The 16,471-nt window shown below is 42.4% G+C and overlaps 2 protein-coding genes across 2 annotated transcripts; both read left to right on the forward strand.

Moving 5' to 3' along the window:
• Positions 1 to 1,954: 1,954 nt before the first annotated feature.
• LOC124705766 (wings apart-like protein 2) lies at positions 1,955 to 9,903 on the forward strand. Its single transcript, XM_047237462.1, is given in 14 exon segments — positions 1,955 to 2,302; positions 2,304 to 2,530; positions 3,658 to 3,757; positions 4,195 to 4,528; positions 4,786 to 4,898; positions 5,521 to 5,649; positions 5,753 to 5,846; positions 5,951 to 5,995; positions 6,184 to 6,848; positions 7,672 to 7,982; positions 8,136 to 8,274; positions 9,018 to 9,115; positions 9,202 to 9,283; positions 9,421 to 9,903. Coding segments are annotated over 14 exon segments (2,697 nt in total). The 5' UTR covers positions 1,955 to 2,026; the 3' UTR covers positions 9,505 to 9,903.
• A 1,991-nt stretch (positions 9,904 to 11,894) lies between these two features.
• LOC124708667 (1-acyl-sn-glycerol-3-phosphate acyltransferase BAT2, chloroplastic-like) lies at positions 11,895 to 13,817 on the forward strand. The gene is made up of 4 exons (XM_047240343.1): positions 11,895 to 11,937; positions 12,578 to 12,984; positions 13,292 to 13,393; positions 13,487 to 13,817. Exons 2-4 carry the CDS (start codon positions 12,586 to 12,588, stop codon positions 13,712 to 13,714), a joined length of 729 nt encoding a protein of 242 aa, XP_047096299.1. The 5' UTR covers positions 11,895 to 11,937; positions 12,578 to 12,585; the 3' UTR covers positions 13,715 to 13,817.
• The last annotated feature ends 2,654 nt before the right edge of the window (positions 13,818 to 16,471 follow it).

Here is a 16,471-nt window from a genome sequence, read left to right on the forward strand (position 1 = left end):
TGCCCCAAACCAACTCCCAATAGAAATAAGGTGAGTGTGACGGGTGGCCCAGGCCATGAGAGAGAGAGAGTGGAAATCTAACGTGGAGTTGTTGTGCTGTTCGTGCCGGCGCCTCCGGTAGCCTCTCTTCCCACATGATTTTTTGGAGGTCGCCGACTATTTTATTAGGCTCGAGTTGACGTGGATTTTTATTGAGAGCGCCAATGTGAACAATTTCTCTCTCTAAAATCTCCAAATCGCTACCGGCTGATTTAAATTTAAAGCTCGCCGGTGAACATGCTCTAAAGCCACAGAGCTGCTGCCACAGACGATCCTTTCCCTTGCGGAACGAGGTAAGAGCATCTCTAGTCGCGTCCCCCAAAGTGTCCCCCAAACGGCGTCGGATCGAGCGTTTGGGGGATGTGTTTTTTTCGTGCCGCGTTTGGGGGACGTCGCTCCCCAGCCGCGTCCCAGAAACACCGCCCCAAACTTTTGTTAACATTAAAATACACTTTTTTTTTGCATTTTTATTTCAATAGAGAGAAGAAACATTCCACAAACTAATACATAATTCGGAACATGGTTGACACAAACTAAGACATAGTTTGGAACATGGTTTCCACAAACTAATACATAGTTTGAACCATGGTTGACACAAATATAAAACATTGCAAAATAACGAAACCTAACTAGTATTGGCATCGCAGATTTCATGTGTTCGCTGCTAAGAAAGAACACTCCCAGGCACACCCAGTCACCCAAACAGGAAAATCCAGCTGTTGATGGTACCCCTGTTGGTTCTTTCGAGGAAGAACAACCAGAAACTCTGTGCCTATTTTCGCTGCGAAGAAACAACACTCAGTCGTCGTCCTCCTCGACGCTGTCGCCGTGGTAGTGCCGGCGACAACGCATCTCATCGAACACCTTGACGCTCATATCCCCCTCGCCAAGGTAGGAGAACGTGAGCACGAAGCCGGCGTCGAGGTGGTGGTAGCGCACGAACTTCTCTCTTGGAGGTACATCTTGCCGCGCGCGTTGAAGATCACGTCCACAATCCAACGGCAGCAGCCGCAGGCAGCCTCCCACAGATGTAGAGAGGCTGGCTCATTGCCGGCGACGAAGTCGGCGAACTTGTCCGACAACCTCTGGATGCCGAGTGTGTCGCCCTTGAGGACGATGACGAACTCGAACAACACTTGCCGCCCTCCTCCTGCAGGTCTGACGATGAAGACGACGACGTCGTAGGCGGCCACGACCACGGCCGCGACCTCGGCCTCCGCCTCTACCAGACATGGCGTCGACTCTTGAGATGGTGGCGGCTAGGGTTGGGGAGAGAGGCGCTAGGGTTTGTGTGTGAGGGACGATGAGAGCGAGACCCTTTTTATAGGCCGGAGGGAGGCGGGGGCGCGGTGACGCTCATTAACGCCGGCACGCAGAGCTAGGTGCGATGAGACGCTTCGCTGTGCCTCTGCGGGAACTGCATCGTCGATGCGTACCAATAACTTCCGTCGCGAGGTAGGCGATGGTTAGGGTAAACTTCAATGTGCCACTGACGCGTCGGTCCCACCTCACTTTTCGTTGTGTCCGGTGTGCCCGGAGCGACCCCTGTGTAGCGAGAACGGACTCGGGGCACCGGGCACCGTATCGAGCCGGCGCCAGACAAAAAGAGGCTTTGTACACGCGGCTAAGAACTTTTTTTTTTTATCCGCCGCGGCCAAATCACTTGGGGAGGCGGCCGGAGATGCCGTGACCCAGGGAGCAAAAGGGCAAAACGTACTAGTACAAACCACCGGGGGCCCCTCCAGCGAGGCCCCCCACCGCATTCCCGAAGGAAATACCTCCTCTCCCAAATCCCCAGCTCCAGCTCCAGTCCCGTCTCACAACAAAGTGAAAAAAAATCCCCAAATCCGGATCAGCCGCAGCGCACACAGCAAAACGTTCGAAAACCAGACTAGGCCCAAATCTCTCTCTCTCTCTCTCTCTCTCTCTCTCCACCCCGTATGCGCGGAGCCGCAGCTCGCAGCACCACCACCAGCGGCCAGTCGCCATGATCGTGCGCACCTACAGCCGCAGATCCCGCTCCTCCTTCTCCTCCGACGGCGGCGCCGGCGCCGGAGGGGAGCAGCGCGGCCTCTCGTCCTCGCAGGACGCCTTCGACTTCGACGCCGGGGATGGGAACGACGACGAGCTCCCGCTGCTGGGCTCCTCCTCCTCGCAGCCCTTCCCGGCGTCGCAGGAGTCCTCCTCCATGTGGGACTTCGACGAGGACCCGCCCACGCACCCGCCGCCGCCGCCCTCCCTGCTGCTAGAGGGCCCGCGGCGGCGCGGGAGGGGCAAGAAAAGGGGCGCGCGCGGACCCCGAGCCGGCCGCCACCGCCACGCTCATGGAGGCCGAGGAGTACGGGGAGATGATGGAGAGCGTCGACGAGGTCAATTTCGCGCTCGACGGGATGCGGCCCACCGCGCCCAGGCGGGTGCGCCGCGCAAGCATGCTCAGCTTGCTAGGGATCTGCGCCTCCGCCGCGCACCGACGCACCCTCCGGGCTCAGGGGTCAGTACGCCGCTCTCTTCTTGCGCTCAGCAATTGGGTTCTTGCTCTTCTTTTCTTGTTCGGGGCCAATCTTGACATCGTGTTAGGGTTACGAAATTGGGGATTCCTGTGGGTCCAAAGATTCCGATTTTGTACGAGTCAAGAATTGGGGCTTATCTTGGAAAGAAACCACCTTTGGCCTTCAGAACCACCAGCGCGCTCTGTTTTAGGGTTACTGAAGGTCATGTAGAATTATTAAGAGCTTGCAGATGCGGATAATTGCCAAGTCGACTAATTATCACCATGTTGTGCTTCTGACATGATTATTACGACTGGGTTTAAGGAGTGTGCGCTTAGTTTTTTTTGCATTTCTAGCAGTCTGCTTCGTGAGTGCTTGGAAATGTATACAATAGTATCTTCCCTATTGAATTAGGATTGCCTGGGCCTATGGATATATCTGTACAAGATTCTTGGTGTAAAGGCTGTTCTTTCAACTCAAACTTGCCATTTCTCCTCTGTCCAACAAGGTCTTCACTTTTCAAACCAATATTGTATTACTCCAGTAAATACGTGGAGTTGCTACCTATTTGAGCTGGGGAAAACACCAACGATTCACTCCTTAACCCAGTATTATACAAACATTTGGACGCTCGACCAGCATTCTAAGTCTAGTGTATACTGCCATGATTTGCATAAGTTGATGATGTAGGATGTTTTCTATTTCTGTCCTAATTGGCAATTGGCATTCGAAATCATGGTTCACAAGGTGCATAAGATTAATTGAACATATATGTACTGAACAGGCAGATTTTATTATTTAAACTGCGTATGTTCTGCTTTGGCATTTTAGCAAAACAAGCGAGGATGTATGACTTGCTGTATTCTTGCAACAGTTTTACCCATTGCTACATCTGTAGATGGATAAGATCGGTCAAAATAATTCTCTGGGAATAAATTATGTTTATATGTAATCAGTCATGTATATTTATCTTTAGTATTCAGTTGAATTTCAGTACATCTCCCAGTGCCAAAATCAATACCACAATTTTACAGACAACAAGTGTTCCATTTCGTTTTTCTTCCTTAAATCTTACATGTTTCCTGTGTTAGTTTTTACTCACAAGTGCCTTTTTCTTAATATCCTGTAGATTGGTGCAGCAAATTATCGATAATGTTTTGGTTCTTAACATCGATGATCCTCCCCTCGGTGTTGCAGCAGCAGCTCTTTTATTTGTTTTGGCAAGTGATGTGAGTACCTCTTAATCCCGAACCACCAGATGATATGCTGTACATGCTGCTTGCCGTGCTATGTATATAGTCTCACAAATCACTAAGATATCATGTTGTGACGAATTCATTTTCTGTGTTTTTACATTGTTTTTATAGGAGAAGCTTTCATGTTCTTTCTCAATATTAATGTGCGATAAAAGTAAAATAATTTTAGCAACACTATGCATTATTTTTCATATTTATTGACAGTGAACTTGATATAATTCAAAAGTCCAGCTAGTATGGTTATTTGTAATCAGATTTTCAATTATTTAATTTGAAAATTAACAAATGTTGCTCGTTGAATGTGATTTTTTCCCCAACAGTTGCTGCTCTTTAGTACTTCTGAGTTCTGATGATCATTCCTTTAGCTTCAGTTTTCCTTATGACCAATCTTCCCCTTTCCTGTTATTCAGGTACAAGACAATCATTTGCTAGATTCAGAATCCTGTATCCAGTTTCTTCTTAAATTATTAAACCCTCCAGTGGATGCTATTGATGCCAAAGCACCATCTATAGGTTCCAAACTTCTTGGAATCAGTAAAGTTACAATGCTCAATGGCTCAAATAAGGATTCTGATTCCAGTTCAGAGGATATCATTTCAAAAGTTGAAGAAATCCTCTTAGGTTGTAAGGAAATCAAGCCACTTGGCAAGGATGACAGGAGAACATCGAGGCCGCAATTATGTTCAAAATGGCTTGCTTTGTTGACAATGGAAAAGGCATGCTTGTCTGGCGTTGCATTAGAGGGTAAGGTTTTTTAATCAATTTCTTCATCATGATTATGACTGCCATTGTAGCATTTGCAAACCAAATGCGCTATCAATTCACAAGTTAAGCATTGCATGTTCACAGCTTCAGGAATTTGCCTAGCCCTTGATTCAGTTGCTTTTGATTTTCAATTCCGAATACATCTGTTTTGCATAGTTTGAGTCCATATGTACTAGCAGTAACTTTTTGTTATCATGACCAAAATATTTCTCATTTTCAAATGTTTATATTTTCAGAGACTTCTGACAAGGTGTCTAGAGTTGGAGGAGATTTTAAAGAAACATTAAGGGTGTCAGGTGGTCTTGATAATATTTTTGATGTTATGATAGATTGTCATTCGACACTGGAGGTAAGATCTTCTTTATGTTTTGTTTATTTCGTCAATGTGTTTTATGGTAAATTGTCCTTCGGCAAAAGCTTACATGAACAACACTCTGTCATTGTTATTCTGTTACAATGCTGAAAGATGGTTGCATGCTTTGTAATATGTACATTTTAAGCTCCGACATGCTTGAAGCTGTACATTAGAACTTCGCTAGTGCACAGAATTATGCTGTGGAATTTTTCTCCAAATGAAAATTGTTGATCCTAAATGAAGCATTGCAGCGATTCATGAATAACGTGCTGGATACACTGCCATGCCAAGCAATACTCTTTTTGAATTTTGAACCTGTAATGGTTACGTGATAACTTGGCATAGAGACATTGCGATCTGTTGAATGCTGCAGTTTCTAGCAACACTTGCCTTTCTTTGAGACTTAAGTAAATTGAAGCCACTTGCCATATTTCTTATCCGTGTAGATTATTGCCTGGGGGTCCTGATCTGTATATTTTCTATTCCCATAGTGAATTATTTGCAATACTGTTTTGCCCATTTTGCATACAAAATGCTTTTCATATTACACTGCTTCAGTTAAATGGATGCTTTGGTAATATGTTTCTGCTGACTGCTGTGAAATCTTGTTTATCAGAGAATTGTAAAGGATGCATCCATTCTGTCCTTGGACATAAAAGAAGGAACATCTTTGGAAAGTGCTGCGCTCCTCTTGAAATGTTTGAAGATTTTAGAGAATGCAACGTTTTTAAGTTACGATAACAAGGTAATTTTTGTCTTTTTGATATCTTGTCAGTTCTGCGCCGTGATAGATAGTATTACCATGTCCTACTGCTTAATTTGCTCCTGGCTCCTTCTGATCCTTGCAGGTCCACTTGCTTAGCATGAGTAGAAGACTGAGTCCTAGAGGCTCTCCACTTTCTCTTGTTGGTGTCATTATCAGTATTATTGAATCATTATCAGGTAATTTTGCTTGATATTTCAATATTTTTCTATTCCCGTGTAATGTAATGTTCAACGCACACTTTGACAATTTCCGATCTCATGGCTATTCTCCTTCACTGCAGTTCTGTCTCTCCTTCAAAATTCTTCAGTTGCTTCAAGCAGCACAGGTAAAAAATCTGACAAAGATTATATCTATGACCCATAATATCCTCTGGGTGGAGCAATAAATTTCAAGGGCACTTAGGCTATAGTGCATGTGCACAACTGTACCCTATACACAAAAGTATGCTGGTCCACTTCTGTTGACATAGAAAAAAGTTTAATATGGTTTAATGTTCAAATTTGTACTGTGCAGCAGACAGCAAGGGTGCAATTTCGTTGAATGCTACTGACAAGTGCAAGAACTCAAAGATAAATAACCTTTCGCTGAACCTGAAACGCCAAAATTGCGCATCTGCCAAATCAGATGTTTCTCATATTTCTATATCTTCTAGTAGTGATGTTGGCCTGTCACAAATGACGCTCGATTGTTCCCAGTCTATTTCAAGTAACAGGGTATCAAGTGGTTCATTAGGTGAAAAGCACAGCAATGGTGTTGGTATGAAGCTCAATATAAGAAAGGATCGTGGTAAAGCTAACCCTGTTAGAGGGTCAAGTGGATGGGTTTCTATAACAGGACCAAATTCTGATGGAACCTCCAGAGAAGTGGCAAAACGAAGGCGTCTATCTGAAAATGGCAACAGTGATTTGAGCACTGGTAGTGGTAGTGATCCTTTTGCATTTGATGATGTTGACCAGGAGCCTTTAAATTGGGGGCTATTTGGTTCAAAAAAGAAATCATCCCAGGGACGTCAAGCAAAATCAGCAAATGAGAAACTATCAGAAAATTGTGAGATTGCGGCCATTGGAACTCAGGAATCATGTCAACCTGAAGATAATCATCAATTGGGTTCAACATCCCCTTCTAATGTTGATGATGAGTCCAGTCTTTTGGAAGAATGCCTTCTGGCTTCAATTAAGGTAAGCTTGTATTATTTTTGTCGGCTGACACCTGGAAATGGAAGTTCATTTGCGAGTGTTTAGTATATTTTGTTAAACCTTTTAGCAGATTTGTTCCATGTGTGAAGTTATATAATTGCATGCACTGAGGGGACTTTCACTATTATATATACCACATACTTACTGTTTGTTAAACTGGATGTGTGGCATCTTGGTTAGAAGTTAAAGAAAGGAATATCAAGACAAATGCACCATTATATCTGCTTTATATCATGCATGCTCGAGCAGTGGGCTGAGTCTGATGCTGAAGTCAGAGTTCAATTTGTGTTGGCTGTTTGACTTAATTTGGCATTGCTCTAGTTGATTTTAAGCTGTCTCAGGCTTATTTACTAAAGGCTGTTAAAAAATGCAATAAGCTTATTAAACTAACCATGCTTCTGTAAGCTTATAGTAACATTAAGGTTATGTTTCGTTATTAAAATTAAGTGTGACACTAAGCTAGTTTTTGATCTTGTCTCAAGCTTGCGCTGACTGTAGGCCTAGGCATGTGTGCCATTATATTGCATTTGGTGACAGTATATGTGAGATCTTTTGAATAATTGTTGTCTGTCTTTATCATTTTCTGCTCCTTACTAGGATATTTGATGAAAGATTGTGTGCACCTTTATCTTATCATTAAAAAAATAATACTATAGCTGTCTACATGGTCTAGTCCCAGTTGCTCCTTTTATTTGCTGGGCACTGGTGAAACATTTTCACAGCTGACGGATTGTATTTTATGATAGAAAAGGTTATTTGTGTTTTGCAATGACGTATATCTGATTTTCCTTTGTTTTTCTGGAAGGTTCTTATGAACTTAGCAAATGACAACCCATCTGGTTGTGAACATATTGCATCATGTGGTGGACTTAACACCATGGCCTCCTTGATCATCAAGCATTTCCCTTCATTTGATTTCTCCATGGACAAGAACTATGAAACGAAAGAACGAGTGTCCTCTGACCGAGATGTTGATCTTGGACAAGACCTGACCTATTCCGAGGACCACAAAGCACGCCAAGTTAAAGCTATGCAACTGCGAGATCACGAGCTTGATTTTCTGGTTGCCATATTGGGCTTGCTTGTAAATCTCGTGGAGAAAGATAGCCTTAATAGGTAAGCTCATTACTTTCTTCCTTTCCATTTGTTCGATTCATGCCTGGGGTTACTGTTCGTTCATTGGGGTCAGGGGCCGCAGTTATGTATCCCAACTAATGAATGATGACATTTCTAGTTCTAAATGACTCTTCTTTCATGACCTGGCTACAGGGTACGGCTTGCATCTGCCCGTGTTTCTGTTGATCTACCCTCACGGAGTGAAAAGGCACAGAGGGATGTTATACCACTCCTCTGTTCAATTTTCTTAGGAAGTCAAGGTTCCGCGGAAGCTTCTGCACCTATATCACCGGTAATTCTGACCTTAAATTTTTCTTTACATTCAAACACAGTAAAGCTATTTTATACATTCAAACAATTAACAAGGTAAAGCTAGATGTTTATTACCTGCCCTTTGCTTCCAAAGTACCATTTGTTTGACGGCATAGGTCAGCAGCATAGTGAACACTTAGTTTTGAAAAGAATTCATGAAGTGTAAACTAATGCATACTCTCTCCATTCAGCAGTATACGTTTTTTTTTTAAGTTCAAAGTTTTCTAAGTTTGATCAAATTCATAGAAAGATATTAACATGTACAATATTGAGTAAATACACTATAAAAATAGATTTCATGGTGGATATATTGATTTGGTATTAGATATTGATTTCTGTAAACTTGGTCAAACTTAGAAATCTTTGACTTTTGATGAAAATTATATGCCTTAAATTTTAGAGCGGAGAGAGTTTTGTATAATGCCATTCATGCCCGACTGCCATTTAGTGCCCATTGTCAGTTTTGTCTAGCTCACTCATATGATTATCTTTATGGGCTTTCAAATCCTGTTAGTTGACTAAACGACCATGCATAGACATAGTCATTCCATTTCAAACCATAATTCAGTACATCCTGTTGTTAGCATTTTGGGGGATCTTTGATTTGAATGCAGTGTATGCCTTTAGATGTAGTATATCAGAACCTTTCTACCTAGCAACTAGCAAGCATATTCTGTTGTTTTCTATAGATCATTTGATTGACTGCCCCTTATAAACAAGCAGGATGATGAAGAGTCTTTGATGCAAGGAGCACGAGAAGCTGAAATGATGATCGTGGAGGCCTATGCCGCCCTCCTGCTTGGTTTTCTTTCGATAGAAAGGTTGGTGATCTGTACTTCCTAATGTTTCATTATGGTCCAGGCCTCAATGGTGTTTTAACTTCTGAACTGTCTGTCTGCTGCAACAGCATGAAGGTTCGAGGAGCCATTTCCAGTTGCCTTCCAAATAACAGCTTAAAAGTTCTTGTGCCTGCGCTAGAGAAATTTGTGGTACGTCTCAATGTCCTGTAGATGTTAATCTTAATCTTCTATGCACTTTGTATCTACGAAGCTTAATTTGACATGTTTTGATTTATATGCGGCTACGTAAGATTGGCTGTTAACCCACCATATTTTGTTTTGTGCAGGCGTTTCATCTGCAGCTTAATATGATGACAGATGAAACACACTCAGCTGTTACAGAAGTTATCAACAAATGCAAACTAGGATGATAGAATGGTGAATGGGTATTTGTACAGACTGACTTTGCAGCTAAGGCATACACAAGTGTTCCTCCTCGTCCCCTGGGGCGCTGCAGATGGGTGGAGTCTGACTGACTGACTGACCTGCAGTGGGCTTGGGAGCTAACCATGGTGTCATTCTTTTGCTATTTTTCTTTTGTCCCCTGTTGTTGTTGCTCCTCCTCTGTTTTGTGCGTTCCTCCTCCCAGCTCTCAAATCATGTACTGTGGTAGTTCTCTTAGGCCATTTAATTGAATGTAACATAACATCATAGGGAATGTAGTGTGTGTACTGTTTTGGTTATTCGGCTGTTCCACAAATATTGTAATCTGTACTAGCACCAACAGTGACCACAGATGCCTAAATCTGATTATAATAGAATTTGCTGTCCATGCCATTATGTTTTTTTTTTTTTTTGCTTTTATGACAATAGACAATATTCATTTTGGTTTGTACTCCCTCCGTTCCAATGAATAAGACATGTTTTTTTTGTCAAGCTCAGTAAAGTTGATCAAAATTTAGAAAAGGTACAACTACAATATTATGTAGATATTATATAAAAATATATTTCATGATGTATGTAAAGATATTGATTTTGTATTGTACAAGGTAATGATTTGTTTATAAAAATTTGGTCAAACATTACTTAGTTTGCAAGTGATCTTTTTTGGGAGAGGATATTGCAGTCCTAGTGACGCCGGAGTACAAGTTGAGTATAGGCGTATGATTGTCTTTGGCATCAAGGTGATTGCTTGGCTGCCATCTTGCCTCTTAATCAAGTCACAAATGGACGGCGTTTTTCATTCCAAAACTGCAAGATGAAAGAGAAGAATAAAGTCATTGCAAAAGCAGATTCATCTGCATGTGCTTTACCAAATGTGCTCTTTTACAAGCTCTTCTACACACCAATTTTTTAGAAAAAAGAATCACAACTCAGCAGAGTAATGGGCCCTGTTTGATTCGTAGGTTTATTTTTTTTATTTTGTAGGAATAGGGAATATGTAGAATTGCAATGCCATATGCCCGTTTCAGTCTTACAGGAATACATATGGATCTATGAAATGTAGTGCAAAACCTATGAACCTATGAAATCTAGTACAAGATACATTAAAAAGAGATATGCATGGATGTTAGATTTCCTACCAAATCTAGTGCGAAAGTTCCTTTGATTTTTTTCTACAAGATTCAATCCTAAAATTAAATAATCATCATTGGAAAATTTCCCGTATGATTTAATCCTAGATATTTTCTATAGAAATCTTTTTTAATAAATAAGGAACACGCTTAGGCTAGCACAATGCACTATTGAGAGTACTAGCAACCTCAAATGGACAAAAAAAAAGGTGTCACTATTTCTCAGTTAGACTGACTTCGTTCTCAGTTAGATGATGTCATCATCAAAACTCAGTTGTAACGTATGTTGCAACTCATGTTGCAATTCATGATATGCACGAATTACGAATTACAAATCAAATCTAACGGTTCGGAGAATTTTTCTTATTTGTATTCGCACTTGCAACTGAAAGTTGCAACATCACTCTCAATTGAAAAAGACAAAGTTGCAACTCAATTTACAACCCAGTAACTCACATGCACGAATCATGATGGAATCAAACGGTGTAAGATTTAACTAAGCACCAACTTAGTTACTATTTAGCTGAGAACTAGCCCAAAAAAAAAACGCACGTTAATATTTGCACATTAATCTGACTCGGCGTAACAAGATTAGAAAGAAACAGACCACGAAACGTGCAAAAGGGAACATCGGAAGCACCGACGAAACAAACCGCCGCCGGCCGCCGGCTCGCCGAGTCTAGTCCACCTTCGACGATTTTATCCACTCAACGGGAGAGCTGAGCTTTGTCCGTCCCCCACCTCCGGATTCTCTAGTCCACCCCGAAATACCTCATGTTATGTTCGCCACGTGCGCGCCACCGCACACGCCGCGCCCCGCCCCGCCTCGCCGTCCCCGGCGGATCTGACGACACGTCCCCGCCCCGCCTCCGCCGTCTCGCCGGCCGAACCGCGCGCCTCTCCGCCGATCGTTACCGCCCTCGCAGCGCGTCCGTACATGGGGACGCTCCTCTGGCTCAGGCCGGCCACCGCGGCGGCCTCTGCCTTCGCGCCGCCCATTGCCGCCGCGCACGGTACGCCCCCCCGTGTCGACGCTTAGCCCCGCGCGCGATGCTAGCCGATCCTAATCTTATCTGCTTTGGTCTCTGTCTTCGCTCTTCTGCGCAGTGGTGGCTGGCGGCGGCGTCAAGGGCCGGCCGCGGCGGGTGTCCCTGCCGCTCCGCTGCCCGGACCCGCGACCGCGACCGCGAGTAATCCGGGAGGGGAGGGGGCGATGGACGGCTTCGAGATCGTATGCCACCGCCGGTGGCGCCGCTGCTGCTGCCGACGATTCGTCCCGTGCGCTCCCAGGTTTCCGGCCTCGTCCCCTCTCTAGAGCTAGCGAAATGCTTTCAACTTCTGAAGCAGGCGCTCGTGTCGCCTCATTGGGGATATTAGCTTCAAAATTGCATCGGGTGGCAATATGAAATTTATGGAGCGCAGAAAATTCTCTGAACCTGCATGTCTTATTTCCATTGCTAATGCTCCGCCAGATAGATGATTTTTGGTACTAGTTAGTAAATAGGTGACGCAATCAAACTATTGTGCCTACTCCCAACCCTTCACTTCGCTATGGACCAGAAGATATCGTACTTTGTTTTTTCTGTTTAAGTATCATATGATAGATTATTGACTTATACAATGCTTACTTCTGCGTACTTAAAGGTGACATCATAATTTTTAAGGTTGATTTCAGAGGGAGAACCGGCAGCTGTTAAGCCTTTTGCAAACCTTGTAGCAACTTTTACCGGTGGTGTCTTGTAGCAGCTTATACAAGGGTCGTGTTTCATGTGATTTAACAAGTACTACACCCTACTTACTAGAACATATGGCGTATTAGGAAAATCATATCCAGCTAATCTACAACTAGTCTGAAACCATGTACCTTGACAAATTAAAAGAGAATCCTAGAGCTAGATTTCTCTGTGCTTACTTCTGTGTATTTAACCAGACCTGCAAATGGTTTCGAGGATCAGAGGGGTCTTCTTCTACATGGTGACATCTGCCGCGGCGATCGTCTTGTTTGTAGCCATGGTCGTGGTTCATCCACTTGTGCTCTTATTTGACCGATACCGCAGGAGAGCTCAGCACTACATTGCCAAGATTTGGGCTACTTTGGCAATTTCCATGTTCTACAAGCTTGAATTCGAGGGAATGGAGAATCTTCCTCCAAATACTAGCCCCGCTGTCTATGTTGCTAACCATCAGAGCTTCTTGGATATCTATACCCTTCTAACTCTAGGAAGGTGCTTCAAGTTTATCAGCAAGACCAGTATCTTTATGATTCCAATTATTGGGTGGGCAATGTATCTCTTGGGTGTCATTCCTTTGAGGCGTATGGACAGCAGGAGCCAGTTGGTATGACCTTGGCCTCACCCTTTCCTTTTTCAGCAGACATTGCCATTTAGAATATCTTGCAATTGAATAAGAGTTGTGGATTACCTGTACAACTGGAAAAATTGTTGTTGGGTCATTCTTTTCCCTATTATTTTTGTTAAAACAGCTTCGGCATCTTATGTGAAATGAATAGTTCTGTTTTATACATTCAGGCCAATGTTGATGTTGAAAAAAAAAAGCTACACAAAATTGGTTATCTGATGTGTATGTATCAGTGTCTTCCTGTTACTGTATTGTTTGCTAACTTTCTACTCCATGTTGAATTCAGGATTGTCTTAAACGGTGTGTGGATTTGGTGAAAAGGGGAGCATCCGTATTTTTCTTTCCGGAGGGCACTCGAAGTAAAGATGGAAAACTAGGTGTATTTAAGGTTAGGTTTCCTGAAATGAGATATATTTTTATGTTGATTATGCTCTTGCTTTCCAATTGCCATGAAGTAACAATGTTTTATTATTATTCCCAGCGAGGAGCATTTAGTGTCGCAGCAAAGACGGGCGTTCCTGTGGTTCCTATTACTCTTCTTGGGACAGGGAAGCTGATGCCTCCTGGAATGGAAGGCAATCTTAATTCAGGTTCAGTAAAGGTCATCATTCACCGTCCAGTTGAAGGGGATAATGCAGAAAAATTATGTAGCAACGCAAGGAGTGTGATAGCGGACACTCTTCTTCTACATGGTTATGGAGTGCACTAAAGTGGCTGATTTTGCTTATACCAGTGGATTACGGAACTTAGTACAAGGCTCAGGTTCTCAAGGCAAAGATTGTTTACAATTTACAGGTATCAGTACTAGTAGTAACTACTGACTTTGATATTTTGAGAAGCTTGATAGACCTCCGAATAAGGCGTCCTCGTTTTACGTGTTTTTCGTTTGACTAAGAATTAATTCAAATATATAAAGATTGTTTATATGAAATTAACATCATTAGAAAGTGTTTTTCGATACAAATCCAACGATACTACTTACATATAATATAACCAAGATTTTGTTGTTCAAGTTTTATGGTCAAAGTTTGCCTTGGAATACGCGTGCGCCTTATTCCTTGGGATGGAGGTAGTAACTTATATGAATGTTGACTGATAAGTTCATGTAGATGTATTTGCACTTCAAATTTTAAGAAAAAAACTCCTTCAATTTGAATTTGTGTTCCACATTTAGAGGTTTGAAATTGCTGTCTCAGCCACATAGAGGCTATGACACGAGTATCACGACATGAGACTGAGCATAAGACTAGATATATGAGGTGACTTTGAAGTATGTTCATACATATTTTCTTAAAAATAATAATCCAGCTGATCTGCCCTTGTCTGTGCAGAAACTTTAACTAACTTAACACTTCCCGCAAAAATCATAACAGTCAAGATCGGCTTGACAGAAATTTGGATTTTCGCCTGCTTAATCTACTCATAGTAATCTTAGTTTCTTATTTATGTCATTGGATAATTTACAAATCAGAAATATTTTATTTGCATGCATGCACCGATTTGCTTGTTCAACTATGTACTCTTCGCAATGTTATCCGTGAACACCATATATTGGTTTCATGTTCTTTGCTCATCAGTACAGTAGGTGCTGAATGCCGGTGTTATTTTGTTGCAGATGAAGAGAGGCTGGAAGGAGAATAAGAATGACTTGTGATCGTTAGCTGTTCTGACTTTTGTTTTTCGAGAGTACTGTTCTGACTTGTAAAATAGGCATTTTGATGTACTTCGCTTTTTTTTTTCCCCTGTTCGGTATTTGACATTACGAAGATGTATAAGTGGACACGGACTCATCTTGATTCAGATGTTGTCAAATTCTTTAAACCGGAAAGGAAAGGAAACAAAGACACATATATCTTTTCAGATGTTTAAGTACTTAAGATGCCCTTTTCTTTTACTCTGGTGTGTGTATATTCAGCAGCCAAGAATTTAAAGCGAGTAGTGACACGCTTCAGAACGACATACAGTGCATCACTAGATGTTGTGTTTTTTTCTGCTCAGCGTCCTCTGTTAAGCTTCATTGTCTGCGACTGCTGCACAATGTTTGCATGTTCCTTATCAACGATATGATTACATTGATAAAATAATGGTATTACATCAAAGCAATGTACTCCATCCTTCTCAACAAAAATAAGGTGCATATTGTTTTTTGGTTAAAGTTAAAAAAAGTTTAACTTACTATATAGAAAAATATATCATCATGAACATGATACGAAAATATACTTTATGATGGTTCTAACTATAGTTGATTTGAGGTTACAAATATCAGACACTTTTTCTATATATAGTTGATCAAGTTCTAAAAGGTTTAACTTGTAGCAAAAAATAAAATGTAGACATCCTACTTTTAGAAAGGAGAATGTAACTTGCAGGAACACGAACAACATCTAAACAGATTTGCTAGCTATGTCTTAGTCAATTGCGAATTTTTAAGCCTCAATATCAGCCACAAAAAAGTACTTTAGTTGCACTTATTGTTTCAAAAAAGGTGCAATTTCAATTTCCTGCTAGAAAAATAAAACTGAATCGACTTGTACTTTTCTCAAATGACAGACAAAATCTCACTCGACTGGTACATAAACAAACCCCTAAACAAAAGCTGCATATTTTCTTTAGAAAGGCTAAGACACACGTAGTCATATTTTTGGAACTAAAATCTACAAAACCACTCAATATGGGATGGCGTGCATTCGGATAAATGTTTGACACGTTCTCCCTCTCCGAGGTGGCGCTGCTGGTGTTGGCTGCTGCCTAGGGCATGGGCTTTCGGGGTATAATGTACGTCATGGCGGACGCAGTTTGGTTTATATCTTTCCCAAGTTCACCAAAATCATGTCTTCGGCTCGCCCACTCCTTTAGGCACAACCGCACAAGAGAGACGGTACGTTGGTCCGAATTGCCTTGGAGTTAAGGTCGAGCTACGATGGTGTGTTGCTTGGTTCTGACGCGGTCCTGAAACCATGTGTTGCATCTCCTTGCCACTTATGGTAGGATGCTAGACAAGGCGAGTCGTATCTTCAGGTCGTGGTAGAGGATGTATTGTATGTCGTTTGACAATGTATTGTGTTGGGTGCAGAGTTGTAGCCTTATAGCGTTGTATTGGCCATTTGGCCGTCGACCTCTTCTTCTATGTGATTGATGCATGCTATCCTCCAAAAAAGTGGTCAATCACCTTGTTATGTAAAAAATACATTTTGAACATCAGATGGATATCCAGTGAGCGATAAAACGCATCGTTAGTAGGGATACCAGTGTGCCGAAACGTGTCGACTCTGTCACCCCACTAGCTAGCTAGGCCAGTCGAGCCGGCCACCACCCAACTCGCCTTAATCTAAGCTTGTTTCTAACGACGAAGGGATCGACACCGATCCTACTCTGCATTGGCTCCACGGTGGCATGCAAAGCAACTCGTGGAGTAGGCTGAAAGACTTAAGGGTTAAGATGAGAAGCCCGCTGCAAACCCTGCAAG

This window comes from Lolium rigidum, chromosome 4 (genome assembly GCF_022539505.1).
Source record: "Lolium rigidum isolate FL_2022 chromosome 4, APGP_CSIRO_Lrig_0.1, whole genome shotgun sequence".
Taxonomy (NCBI): domain Eukaryota; kingdom Viridiplantae; phylum Streptophyta; class Magnoliopsida; order Poales; family Poaceae; genus Lolium; species Lolium rigidum.

Coding starts and splice junctions, on each gene's coding strand:
- LOC124708667 (XM_047240343.1), top strand. CDS start 12,586: ATGGTTTCGAGGATCAGAGGGGTCTTCTTCTACATGGTGACATCTGCC. Junction 12,985..13,291: donor TGGACAGCAGGAGCCAGTTG/GTATGACCTTGG, acceptor TGTTGAATTCAG/GATTGTCTTAAACGGTGTGT. Junction 13,394..13,486: donor GAAAACTAGGTGTATTTAAG/GTTAGGTTTCCT, acceptor TATTATTCCCAG/CGAGGAGCATTTAGTGTCGC.